The sequence below is a fragment of the Vitis vinifera genome, chromosome 13 (assembly GCF_030704535.1).
Source record: "Vitis vinifera cultivar Pinot Noir 40024 chromosome 13, ASM3070453v1".
Classification (NCBI taxonomy): domain Eukaryota; kingdom Viridiplantae; phylum Streptophyta; class Magnoliopsida; order Vitales; family Vitaceae; genus Vitis; species Vitis vinifera.
Genome location: NC_081817.1, coordinates 29,160,252 through 29,173,750, shown reverse-complemented (window position 1 = coordinate 29,173,750; position 13,499 = coordinate 29,160,252). Strand labels below are relative to the sequence as shown.

Sequence of the window (13,499 nt, the reverse complement as noted above, 5' to 3'; positions counted from 1 at the left end):
TCAAGCCTTCTGCATTTGGTAATCCAAAACCAGTCTTTTGAAGTTTGGTGGTATCAAAGCAACAGTCGACAGATATGGCGGACGCACTGCTCTCGACTTCGCTTCAAGTTCTATTCGAGAGGTTGTCTTCTCCAGAGCTCATAAACTTCATTCGGCGACGGAATCTCAGCAAAGAACTCCTTAACGACTTGAGGAGGAAATTCTTGGTTGTTCTCAATGTGCTCAATGATGCAGAGGTGAAGCAATTTTCAAACGACCAAGTCAAAGAGTGGCTGGTACAGGCTAAGGATGTTGTGTATGGTGCGGAGGACCTGTTGGACGGGATCGCTACCGACGCTTTGCGCTGCAAGATCGAAGCTGCGGACTCCCAAACCGGTGGAATTCATCAGGTGTGGAACAAGTTCTCTGATTGCGTTAAGGCTCCATTTGCTACTCAAAGCATGGAGTCCAGAGTGAAGGAGATGATCGCTAAACTTGAGGCTATTGCTCAAGAAAAAGTTGGGCTTGGCCTGAAAGAAGGTGGGGGCGAGAAACTGCCACCAAGATTACCATCCACTTCTTTGGTGGATGAGTCCTTTGTGTACGGCAGGGATGAAATTAAGGAGGACATGGTGAACTGCTTGCTTTCTGATAACGAAAGAGGCAAGGAGGACATAGATGTGATCTGCATAGTTGGCATGGGCGGCACCGGCAAGACCTGTCACGACCCAAATTCCGGGCGACCCAAAATTTGACCCGTGATCCCAGGTCAAAGGTTTGACCCTAAGGGTTCCTCCTATTCCATGTTGGCAGTCAACCAAAACACTTTGGATTTTTTTTTTTTTATACATCTCACTAGAATTCTCATAATTTACAATATCCCAAAACTACTCAAAACAACAAGATTAAATAAATATTCATTATAGTCAAAAATAAAAGTTCTCAATTAACAACTTAATCAAATAAAGCTTCATAGCAAATCCATGAGTCATAATTGCTAAAACAAATCCCCAAAATCCAAAAAGGAACACAATAACAAATAAATGTCACGCTCCACTAGGCCTCTCCAGGAGCATCCTGAAGTCCTCCCTGTCCCACCTGTGGATCCTCAGGAGAGATATCTGCATCTAAAAAGGTGTAACAAGGAAGGGGTGAACATTTCCACATTGCTCAGTAGGGTGCCTAACACCCAAGGGGTTAAAGGGATTACTAAGTTCAAAGAATACGAAAAGAACACTTCAACACCACAGGAACAATTCAACAGTGTCAATCAAACCACATAGTTTAATATATATAATTTTATACCCAATTTCACAATATTCAACAATTACATGAATGCACATGAACGTGTGACACACAGTCATACAATGCACTATTGTTCTCGGGCTTTCACCGAAGGATACGCATCCGCACCCAAATACACTCCCCATTCGGAGTCTTCCCGGGGTAAACTTTTGGGTCTTTCACCCTAGGGATCTCTCTCCCTTCTTAATTCGCCTCACACGGGCTTCCACTTCTCATCTCTATTTCATTTTTTTCCATTTCATACACTTTTCACAATCTTCATGATTTTATTTATTTATTTATTTATTTTCACATAACCATGATGCAATGAATGCCACAATTCCAATGTTCCTCAATAATTCAACAATCTCAACATTCCCCAATAATCCAATCAAACAATTTCACACATTACAATTTCCGATAATATCCCAAATAAATATTAAAAAAAAAATTGCATATCAACAATCTTGAGATTTTACCACACTTACAAAATTTTTCAACCATTATAATAATTTCTAATATCCAAAATTAACTAACTATTTACCCTAAACTTTTCGAAAATATTCTAACCAATGCCTAAAAATTCACAAATCATTATATTTAAAATTTATCCCAAATTTTGGAATTTTCCAACCCATCTAATAATTTTTTAACCTTTCAAAACAATTAATTATCAATTAAAATCAATTTCCCGAAATTCCAAAATTTCCAAACAAATTCCAAATATTCTAGAAAAATTCACACAACATCCATAATTCCTAATTAACTCATAATGACAATATCTATAATTTTTTTCCAAGGGAAAAATATAAAAATTTAAGTTTTAGGGTTAGGGTCCCCTACCTCAGATCTGAAAATTTAGCCGTTAAAAACAAAATCAGCCACCGCAGGCTTGTTCGTCTAGTCGAATAGAATACTTCCTCCGAATTTGGGCCGAAACGGAGATCGTTTGGCCGTTCAAACGTCCGATCAAAATTCCGGCAAGTGCCCTAATTTATGAACAGTGCCCTTTTCTCTCTCTCTCTCTCTCTCCCGCGTGCTGCACTTTTCCAATTTTCCCCCTTTTCCTTTTTTTTTTTTCTTTTTCTTTTTACTAACAGCCCAGCCCACTTCACATGGCTTTTTTAAAAAAACCACCAGCCCACTTGCTCCAAGCCCAACTCAAAAACTAAGCCCAATCCATTATTATTGTTATTATTTCTTTTCTTTTATTTTCTTTTCTTTTCTTTATTCTAATTGTTTTATTTAATTTCCAATTCATTTTTTTTTTCATTTTAACACACAATTTTATTTATTAACACCAAATAAAAACTAATTTTCTTAATATTATTATTCATCAATTTACTTTAATTAATTAATTTATTTTTCTTAATTAATTCTAATTAATCTTTATTTATTTATTTTTCATTTTTCGTTTTCGTTTTTCGTTCCCGTAAATTTCCAATTTCTAAAATCCTAAGAATTTTCTATCCTAAGGCTGACATGACATAAAATTTCAACTCGTTTAATTGACCGACGCAATAAAACGAAATTCACCAATCCGAAATTGACACGTGTTCTCCAAACGCTTTTCTTTTTGACTTTTCAACCATCACATAAATTAAGACTTTTCAAACTAAAATTGCTAACGTGGCATAAAATACCCGGTCATTACATCCTATCCCCCTAAAAGAAATTTCGTCCCGAAATTTAAACTAGCTTACCTTAAAATTCGTAGAAGAGTTGCGGATAGTGTCGTCTCATTTCTTCCTCAGGTTCCCAAGTGGCTTCTTCTATCCCATGGTGTTGCCACCACACTTTGACTGCAGGAATCACCTTGTTCTTGAACCTATGCTCTCCAACTTCCAGAATTCATAAAGGTTCCTCCACATAAGATGTATCTTCACTAATCTGAACATCTTGCATGTCCACTACCCAAGTTGGATCTGGAGTACACTTCCTTAGCATCGACACATGGAAAACATCATGCACAAGGGACAACTATTGAGGCAAAATTAACTTGTATGCCACTGGGCCAACTCTCTTATCAATCTGAAATGGTCCCACAAACCTAGGGGCTAACTTCCCCTTCTTCCCAAATCGAAATATGCCTCTTCGAGGGGACACTTTTACAAACAGCCAATCCCCTTCCTCAAACTCCAAGGGCCTTCTCCTTTTATCTGCATAACTTTTCTGTCTATCTTGGGCAGTCTTAAGTTTTTCCTTGATGAGTTGTATCTTCTCTGTAGTCTCTTGGACAATCTCAGGTCCCAATAAACGACTCTCACCCATCTCTATCCAACACAAGGGCGATCTACAAGGTCTCCCATAGAGTGCTTCATAAGGTGCCATGCCAATACTAGATTGGTAATTGTTGTTATAAGCAAACTCTGCCAAAGGTAAGTAATCTGCCCAATTTCCTCCAAAATCCAAAACACAAGCCCTTAACATGTCTTCTAAGATCTGGATCACTCTCTCTGATTGACCATCTGTCTGAGGGTGAAAAGCGGTGCTAAAATTCAGTTGGGTGCCCAAAGCCCTTTGTAAACTCTGCCAAAACTGAGAAGTAAACTTAGGGTCCCTGTCAGACACTATAGATACAGGTATCCCATGCAATCTCACAATCTCCTGTATGTACAACTTAGCCAAAGAGTTCATGGAATCAGTAGTTTTCATGGCTAGAAAATGAGCTGACTTAGTAAGACGGTCCACAATCACCCAAACTCCATTTTTCTTGCTTCTAGTTCTTGGCAACCCTATCACAAAGTCCATAGTAATATTATCCCACTTCCACTCAGGTATAGGTAAAGGTTGCAACAACCCTGCAGGCCTCTGGTGTTCAGCCTTCACTTGCTGACAAATCTGACAGTTAGCTACAAACTGAGCAATATCTCTCTTCATCCCACTCCACCAAAACTGTCTCTTTAAGTCCTGATACATCTTGGTATTCCCAGGGTGGATGGTATACTTCGCCCTATGAGCATCTGCTAGAAGTTCATTTCTCAACTCCACATCTTTTGGCACACACAATCTCCCTTTGAACCTCACACTCCCATCTTCATACATAGACCAATTTTCATCTATTTCACCTGCTACCAACTGGGCTTTAACCTTTTCTAAAAACTCATCATGAACTTGGGCCTCCACTATTCTTTGGATAACCATTAGTCTAGCTGATATGCTGTACAAGCATGGACCACGTCCTTCCTGACTAAGACATAGCTCAAAGTCCTCAATAACTGCATGCATCTCAAACTCTCTCAACCCCAAGTTAGACAACTGGCCATAACTCTTTCTACTCAAGGCATCTGCTACAACATTCGCCTTCCCAGGATGGTAATGAAGGGCAAAATCATAATCTTCCAATGTCTCCATCCATCTCCTCTGCCTAGAGTTCAAATCCTTTTGAGTGAAAATGTATTTCAAACTCTTGTGATCAGAGTACACCTCAAACTTCTCTCCATACAAATAGTGTCTCCAAGTCTTTAGGGCAAACACCACTGCTGCAAGCTCCAAATCATGTGCTGGATAATTCCGCTCATGCTGCTTTAATTGTCTTGAGGCATAAGCTACCACCTTGCCTTGCTGCATTAGCACACACCCTAGCCCCACTGTAGAAGCATCACAATAAATCATAAACAACTCTCCACTAATAGGAGCAGTTAACACTGGAGCAGTGGTCAATTTCCGCTTCAACTCCTGGAAAGCATTCTCACACTCCTCATTCCAATCAAACTTCACCCCTTTTCTAGTCAACCGAGTCATTGGTGCTGCAATTCTAGAGAAGTCTTCCACAAACCTCCTATAATATCCAGCCAACCCCAAGAAACTTCTAACCTCAAATACATTGGTAGGCCTTTGCCACTCCTGTACAGCTTCCACCTTTGAATGGTCTATTGCTATTCCTGCCTCAGAAACCACATGGCCTAAGAAGTTCACTTCAGTAAGCCAAAACTCACTTTTTTCTAACTTCCCATACAACTGATGCCTTCTCAAAGTTCCAAGGGTGGTCACCAAATGCTGCTTATGCTCCTCCAAACTCCTGGAGTAGATCAAAATGTCATCCACAAAGACAATCACAAACCGATCCAAGTAAGCACGAAATACCCTGTTCATTAAATCCATGAAAGCAGCAGGGGCATTAGTTAACCCAAAAGGCATGACTAAGAACTCATAATGCCCATATCTTGTTCTAAAAGCAGTTTTAGAAACATCTTCTTCCCTAACCCTCAATTGATGATACCCAGTTCTCAAGTCAATCTTACTAAAATACTTCGCACCCTTCAACTGATCAAACAAGTCATCTATCCTTGGAAGAGGATACTTGTTCTTCACAGTAACTCTATTCAAGTTCCTATAGTCAATACATAATCTTAGTGTACCATCCTTCTTCTTCACAAACAACACTGGGGCTCCCCATGGCGATGTACTTGGACGAATAAAACCCCTACCCAACAATTCATCTAACTGAGTTTTCAATTCTTTCAACTCAAGAGGGGCCATCCTATAAGGGGATACTGAAATAGGATCAGTTCCTGGGTATACTTCAATAGAGAAATCAAACTCTCTATGCGGTGGTAAACCTGGTAACTCATCTGGGAATACATCCTGAAACTTCGTCACCACTGGAATTTCTGTAATGTCCTTCTAGGCTTTCTCCTTACCACGAAGGCAAGCTAGGAAATTTATTGATCCCTTCCTCAACACATACTGATAGCACGGATCGGACTGCGAAAAAGGCAAACTAACACACTTCCCTCCAACAAAACAAACCTCAAATCCCTCTGGCAAACAAAATATTATCCTGCGGCGATGACAATCAATAACCGCTCTATACACTGCCAACCAATCCATTCCCAAAATAACATCATACCCAGTCATATCCAAAATCCTCAAATCCACATTTAGTGCTCTATCTGCCAAGGTAATAACACACCCCTTGCATATTCTATCAACTCTAGAGTTCGTACCCATAGGAGACTCAATAAGTAACAAATTCTCTACCCTTTCCGATTTCAACCCCAATGCATTAGCACAAGATGCAGAAATGAAAGAATGAGTTGCACCAGTATCAAACAAAACACGCACCCAAGTACTATATACCAAAATCATACCTTCCACCAAAAGGGCATCCTCATCTGGCTCTGTTGGGGTCAAGGCAAAAACTCTTCCTGCTGCGGGCCTTCCCCTACCTCTAGCATTCGACCCCTGAGAAGAGCGGGTCTGACTCGTGGTAGTTGCCCTAGTTCCCTGCGCTGCTGGGGGCAATTGTGGCATCTGATAGTAAGGCAACTGAAGTTGAGGAGGCTGGAAAGACACTACTGACTGTTGCTGAGAACTTCCCTGAGACTGAGGTCGTGCCTGCTGTGTGCCTCGCAATGGGCAAGCCCTCCATAAATGGTCTCCTGATCCACAACCATAACATACTCTATTAGCAGCCACCCCCTGAGCAATCTGCCCCCCTCCTGCATAGAACGAGGGACGCCTCTCAAACTGCTGAGTCCTCTGCTTCTGCTGTGGCCCCTGAGAACTTTCCCTCATTCTTTGTTTCCCTTTTCTGTCCCCTTTTTGCTCTCGAATTTGGTTGGTTTCGTCCATGTCTTGCTCCACCAACAAAGCCCTCTTAACCAACTCAGAATAATCCCTTATTGCCAGTGGGACTAATCTGTTCCTAATAGCAGGTCTCAACCCCTGCTGGAACCTCCTAGCTTTTTCTCCTTCCTCACTGATCATCCCCAAAGCAAAACGAGACAACTCTGAGAAACGTGACTCATACTCCAGCACTGACATGGTTCCTTGGATGAGGTGCTCAAACTCCATCCTCTTGGCATGCTTAGCCACTTCCCCAAAATACTTGCCTAGGAAGATTCTCTCAAATTCCTCCCAGGTCATAACCTCAGTGTCATACACCCTTTTCATTGATTCCCACCAGAAATCAGCTTTGTCCATAAGCATATATGTTGCCAGACCTACCCTTCTTTCCTCAGGTATGTCCAGTCCCACCAGAATTCTTCTCATCCTCCTCAACTAATGCTCAGCTGCTTCAGCACTAGGCTCTCCATTAAAAGATGGAGGCTGCATCACCATGAACCTCTTCATTGCTTCCATTTGGCTCATTACTGGCCTCTCAGTGCGGCTCCTCCTATGTGAGTGGCCTGAATCCTCATGGCCCTGGGTACCTCCTGCTCTCCTGGAACCCTGGCCTCTCATCAATTCAACAGTTTCTCTCAACTCTCTTCTTACTTCTCGGAGTTCTTCTCTAACTGTCTCCAACTCCTCATTCCTCTCTGATCTTCCTCCTCTGGTCCTTCCCGCCATTTCAAGTTTAACAAACCCTAATTCAATCACATTACTAAGGTGAGCAAAAATAAATTTCACATATACACACTTAGCAACTTCAACAATTATCAAAACTTTCACTTTCATACACTCTCAATACATAATTCAATTAATCATCAACTTGTTGATTAACACATACAAAAATCATAACATTACAACACACATAAACACCCACAAACATTGATCCCAAGGTATTATTGCAACCTTGGCTCTGATACCACGCTGTCACAACCCAAATTCCGGGCGACCCAAAATTTGACCCGTGATCCCAGGTCAAAGGTTTGACCCTAAGGGTTCCTCCTATTCCATGTTGGCAGTCAACCAAAACACTTTGGATTTTTTTTTTTTTATACATCTCACTAGAATTCTCATAATTTACAATATCCCAAAACTACTCAAAACAACAAGATTAAATAAATATTCATTATAGTCAAAAATAAAAGTTCTCAATTAACAACTTAATCAAATAAAGCTTCATAGCAAATCCATGAGTCATAATTGCTAAAACAAATCCCCAAAATCCAAAAAGGAACACAATAACAAATAAATGTCACGCTCCACTAGGCCTCTCCAGGAGCATCCTGAAGTCCTCCCTGTCCCACCTGTGGATCCTCAGGAGAGATATCTGCATCTAAAAAGGTGTAACAAGGAAGGGGTGAACATTTCCACATTGCTCAGTAGGGTGCCTAACACCCAAGGGGTTAAAGGGATTACTAAGTTCAAAGAATACGAAAAGAACACTTCAACACCACAGGAACAATTCAACAGTGTCAATCAAACCACATAGTTTAATATATATAATTTTATACCCAATTTCACAATATTCAACAATTACATGAATGCACATGAACGTGTGACACACAGTCATACAATGCACTATTGTTCTCGGGCTTTCACCGAAGGATACGCGTCCGCACCCAAATACACTCCCCATTCGGAGTCTTCCCGGGGTAAACTTTTGGGTCTTTCACCCTAGGGATCTCTCTCCCTTCTTAATTCGCCTCACACGGGCTTCCACTTCTCATCTCTATTTCATTTTTTTCCATTTCATACACTTTTCACAATCTTCATGATTTTATTTATTTATTTATTTATTTTCACATAACCATGATGCAATGAATGCCACAATTCCAATGTTCCTCAATAATTCAACAATCTCAACATTCCCCAATAATCCAATCAAACAATTTCACACATTACAATTTCCGATAATATCCCAAATAAATATTAAAAAAAAAATTGCATATCAACAATCTTGAGATTTTACCACACTTACAAAATTTTTCAACCATTATAATAATTTCTAATATCCAAAATTAACTAACTATTTACCCTAAACTTTTCGAAAATATTCTAACCAATGCCTAAAAATTCACAAATCATTATATTTAAAATTTATCCCAAATTTTGGAATTTTCCAACCCATCTAATAATTTTTTAACCTTTCAAAACAATTAATTATCAATTAAAATCAATTTCCCGAAATTCCAAAATTTCCAAACAAATTCCAAATATTCTAGAAAAATTCACACAACATCCATAATTCCTAATTAACTCATAATGACAATATCTATAATTTTTTTCCAAGGGAAAAATATAAAAATTTAAGTTTTAGGGTTAGGGTCCCCTACCTCAGATCTGAAAATTTAGCCGTTAAAAACAAAATCAGCCACCGCAGGCTTGTTCGTCTAGTCGAATAGAATACTTCCTCCGAATTTGGGCCGAAACGGAGATCGTTTGGCCGTTCAAACGTCCGATCAAAATTCCGGCAAGTGCCCTAATTTATGAACAGTGCCCTTTTCTCTCTCTCTCTCTCTCTCCCGCGTGCTGCACTTTTCCAATTTTCCCCCTTTTCCTTTTTTTTTTTTCTTTTTCTTTTTACTAACAGCCCAGCCCACTTCACATGGCTTTTTTAAAAAAACCACCAGCCCACTTGCTCCAAGCCCAACTCAAAAACTAAGCCCAATCCATTATTATTGTTATTATTTCTTTTCTTTTATTTTCTTTTCTTTTCTTTATTCTAATTGTTTTATTTAATTTCCAATTCATTTTTTTTTTCATTTTAACACACAATTTTATTTATTAACACCAAATAAAAACTAATTTTCTTAATATTATTATTCATCAATTTACTTTAATTAATTAATTTATTTTTCTTAATTAATTCTAATTAATCTTAATTTATTTATTTTTCATTTTTCGTTTTCGTTTTTCGTTCCCGTAAATTTCCAATTTCTAAAATCCTAAGAATTTTCTATCCTAAGGCTGACATGACATAAAATTTCAACTCGTTTAATTGACCGACGCAATAAAACGAAATTCACCAATCCGAAATTGACACGTGTTCTCCAAACGCTTTTCTTTTTGACTTTTCAACCATCACATAAATTAAGACTTTTCAAACTAAAATTGCTAACGTGGCATAAAATACCCGGTCATTACAAGACCACACTTGTTCAGCTTCTCTACAACAATGACAAAGTGAAGGAACACTTCCACTTGAAAGCATGGGTCTGTGTTTCCACTGAGTTTCTTCTTATCAAGGTCACCAAATCAATTCTCGAGGAAATCGGCGATAGACCTACTTCCGATGACAATCTGGATTTGCTTCAACGCCAACTCAAACAGAGCCTTGTTAACAAGAAATTTCTGCTTGTTCTCGATGACGTCTGGGATGTGGAGTCCTTTGATTGGGAAAGTTGGGATAGACTACGAACTCCGCTCCTGGGTGCAGCAGAGGGAAGCAAGATTGTTGTGACCAGTCGTGATGAATCTGTTGCAAAAACTATGCGTGCAGTCCGCACTCATCCTCTGGAAGAATTAAGCCCTCAACATTGTTGGAGCCTATTTGAAAAGATTGCATTTCAAGATAGAGACTCTAACGCATGCCTTGAGCTTGAACCCATAGGTAGACAGATTGTGGATAAGTGCCAAGGATTGCCTTTGGCTGTTAAATCACTCGGGCATCTGCTGTACTCGAAGGTCGAAAAAAGGGAATGGGAGGACGTTTTGAATAGTGAAATATGACATCTTCAGAGTCATGATGGAATTCTTCCTTCTTTGAGATTGAGCTACCATCATCTTTCTTTACCTGTGAAACATTGTTTTGCATATTGTTCAATTTTTTCCCAGGACCACGAATTCAACAAAGGGGAGCTGGTTTTATTATGGATGGCAGAAGGTCTTTTACATCCACAACAAGACGATGGAAGAAGAATGGAAGAGATAGGTGAGTCCTATTTTAATGACCTTTTGGCCAAATCATTTTTTCAAAAATCTATTAGAGGAGAAAAATCATATTGCTTCGTAATGCATGATCTAGTCCATGAATTGGCTCAACATGTGTCTGGAGGAGATTTTTGTGTCCGAGTGGAAGATAATAAGGTACAAAAAGTATCTGAGAAGACTCGCCACTTTTTATACTTTCACAGTGATTTTGACAGGTTTATTACATTTAACAAGCTTGAGGCTTTTACTAAAGCTAAATCTCTTCGGACATTATTAGATGTGAAACAATCATTTTACGAGTCATGGTATATATTGAGTAAAAGAGTTTTCAAAGATATACAAAAAATGAGGTGTTTACGTGTGTTGTCATTACAAGAATACAAGATAACTAATTTGCCAGATTTGATAGGCAATTTGAAACATTTGCACTATTTAGATCTATCTTACACATGGATTGAAAAGTTACCTGAATCAATATGTTGTTTGTACAATTTACAAACGTTGATCTTTAGAGGATGTTCAGAACTTATTGAATTGCCTTCAAGGATGGGGAAATTGATTAATTTGCGTTATCTTGATATTTCTGAGTGTTATTCATTAAAAGAAATGTCAAGTCATGGCATTAGTCGATTAAAATGTTTACAAAAATTGCCTTATTTTATTGTGGGCCAAAAGAGTGGATTAAGAATTGGAGAATTGAGGGATCTTTTAGAGATTCGAGAAACACTTTATATTTCAAACGTGAAGAATGTGGTGAGTGTTAACGATGCATTACAAGCTAATATGAAGGATAAGAGTTATCTTGATGAGTTAATCTTGAATTGGGAAACGGAAGGGGCTATAGATGGTGGTATTACACAATATGTTGCTACAACTGATGATATACTCAACCAGTTACAACCTCATCCAAATTTAAAACAACTCTCCATCAAAAACTATCCTGGTGTAAGATTTCCAAATTGGCTTGGAGATCCTTCAATCTTGAAACTCGTGTCCCTTGAGCTTCGGGGTTGTGGCAATTGCTCAACATGGCCACCACTTGAGCAGCTAACCCATCTTAAATATCTACAAATCTCAGGAATGAATGCAGTAGAGTGTGTGGGTGGTGAGTTTTATGGGAATGCTTCCTTTCAATCCCTAGAAACACTATCATTTGGGGACATGCCGAACTGGGAGAAATGGTTATGTTGTGGAGAATTCCCTCATCTCCGGGAGCTTTCTATACGACACTATCCCAAACTCACTGGAAAATTACCAGAACGACTTCTTTCACTGGTGAAACTTCAAATTCATGAATGTCCGCAACTGCTTATGGCTTCGCTCACAGTTCCTGCTATTCGTGAATTGAGGATGGTGGATTTTGGTGAATTGCAGTTGCAAATGCCAGCTTGTGACTTCACAGCTCTTCAAACTTCAGAAATTGAAATTTTAGACGTGTCTCAGTGGAAGCAACTTCCAATGGCACCACACCAGCTCTCAATCAGAAAATGTGATCATGTGGAATCTCTATTAGAGGAGGAAATCTTGCAAACCAACATACATGATTTGGAAATCTATGATTGTAGTTTTTCCAGATCCCTGCACAAGGTTGGTTTACCCACTACATTGAAATTACTATCAATCTCTGAGTGTTTGGAATTAGAGTTTCTCCTACCTGAGTTGTTCAGATGCCATCTTCCAGTCCTTGAAAGCCTAAGCATCAATGGTGGTGTTATCGATGATTCTCTCTCGTTATCCTTCTCATTAAGCATCTTCCCCAAGTTGACTTATTTCACAATCCATGGTCTTAAGGGGCTTGAGAAGCTCTCCATTTTTATTTCAAATGGAGATCCCACATCTTTATGTTTCTTGCATCTACTGAATTGCCCTAATCTTGAATCTATCGAATTGCTTGCACTTAACTTGAAGTGTTGTTGGATCTCGAGTTCCTCCAAGCTCAGGTCGTTGGCGCACACGCACTCATCTATACAGGAGCTGCATTTATGGGATTGTCCAGAATTGTTGTTTCAGAGAGAGGGTTTGCCTTCCAACCTATGTGAACTTCAATTTCGAAGGTGTAACAAAGTCACGCCTCAGGTGGACTGGGGTTTGCAAAGGTTGACCTCTCTTACACGTTTAAGAATGGAAGGTGGATGTGAAGGCATTGAATTATTTCCCAAGGAGTGTCTGCTGCCCTCTTCTCTAACTTCTCTTGAAATTGTAGAGCTTCCCAATCTCAAGTCTCTCGACAGCGGGGGACTTCAACAACTCACCTCTCTTCTAAAATTAGAGATCATAAACTGCCCAGAGCTCCAGTTCTCGACAGGATCAGTTCTTCAACACCTTATCTCTCTCACAGAATTACAAATTGATGGATGCCCAAACCTCCAATCCTTGACAGAAGTGGGTCTTCAACATCTCACCTCTCTTGAAACATTGCATATCGACAATTGCCCTAAGCTCCAATACTTGACAAAACAGAGACTGCAAGACTCCTCGGGTCTTCAACACCTCATCTCTCTCAAACATATCGAAATCAAGGACTGCCCAATGCTCCAATCATTGACAAAATAGGGTCTTCAACACCTCATCTCTCTTAAAACATTGGAGATCATACACTGCTGTAAGCTCAAATACTTGACAAAAGAGAGACTTCCAGACTCCCTCTCTTTTCTGTGTCTCTACGGGTGTCCTTTACTGGAAAGACGATG

General features: G+C 39.4%; 3 protein-coding genes across 3 annotated transcripts; 2 read left to right on the top strand and 1 right to left on the bottom strand.

Annotated features, from left to right (window-relative positions):
* The first annotated feature begins 74 nt into the window (after window positions 1-74).
* On the top strand, window positions 75-3,152 carry LOC109122227 (putative disease resistance RPP13-like protein 1). Its single transcript, XM_059742025.1, has 2 exons — window positions 75-690; window positions 3,112-3,152. The coding sequence occupies exons 1-2, from the start codon at window positions 75-77 to the stop codon at window positions 3,150-3,152; spliced, it is 657 nt and encodes a 218-aa protein (XP_059598008.1).
* A 2,737-nt stretch (window positions 3,153-5,889) lies between these two features.
* On the bottom strand, window positions 5,890-7,260 carry LOC132254940 (uncharacterized). Its single transcript, XM_059742024.1, has one exon. It carries the CDS (start codon window positions 7,258-7,260, stop codon window positions 5,890-5,892), a length of 1,371 nt encoding a protein of 456 aa, XP_059598007.1.
* Window positions 7,261-8,128: 868 nt separating this feature from the next.
* Window positions 8,129-13,362, top strand: LOC100244177 (putative disease resistance protein At3g14460). The gene is made up of 4 exons (XM_059742023.1): window positions 8,129-8,176; window positions 10,126-10,563; window positions 10,714-10,810; window positions 11,333-13,362. Exons 1-4 carry the CDS (start codon window positions 8,129-8,131, stop codon window positions 13,360-13,362), a joined length of 2,613 nt encoding a protein of 870 aa, XP_059598006.1.
* The last annotated feature ends 137 nt before the right edge of the window (window positions 13,363-13,499 follow it).

Coding starts and splice junctions, on each gene's coding strand:
- LOC109122227 (XM_059742025.1), top strand. CDS start 75: ATGGCGGACGCACTGCTCTCGACTTCGCTTCAAGTTCTATTCGAGAGG. Junction 691..3,111: donor AGTTGGCATGGGCGGCACCG/GCAAGACCTGTC, acceptor TCCAACTTCCAG/AATTCATAAAGGTTCCTCCA.
- LOC132254940 (XM_059742024.1), bottom strand. CDS start 7,260: ATGAGAAGAATTCTGGTGGGACTGGACATACCTGAGGAAAGAAGGGTA.
- LOC100244177 (XM_059742023.1), top strand. CDS start 8,129: ATGTCACGCTCCACTAGGCCTCTCCAGGAGCATCCTGAAGTCCTCCCT. Junction 10,564..10,713: donor GGCATCTGCTGTACTCGAAG/GTCGAAAAAAGG, acceptor ATTTTTTCCCAG/GACCACGAATTCAACAAAGG. Junction 10,811..11,332: donor AAGAAGAATGGAAGAGATAG/GTGAGTCCTATT, acceptor GAGGATGTTCAG/AACTTATTGAATTGCCTTCA.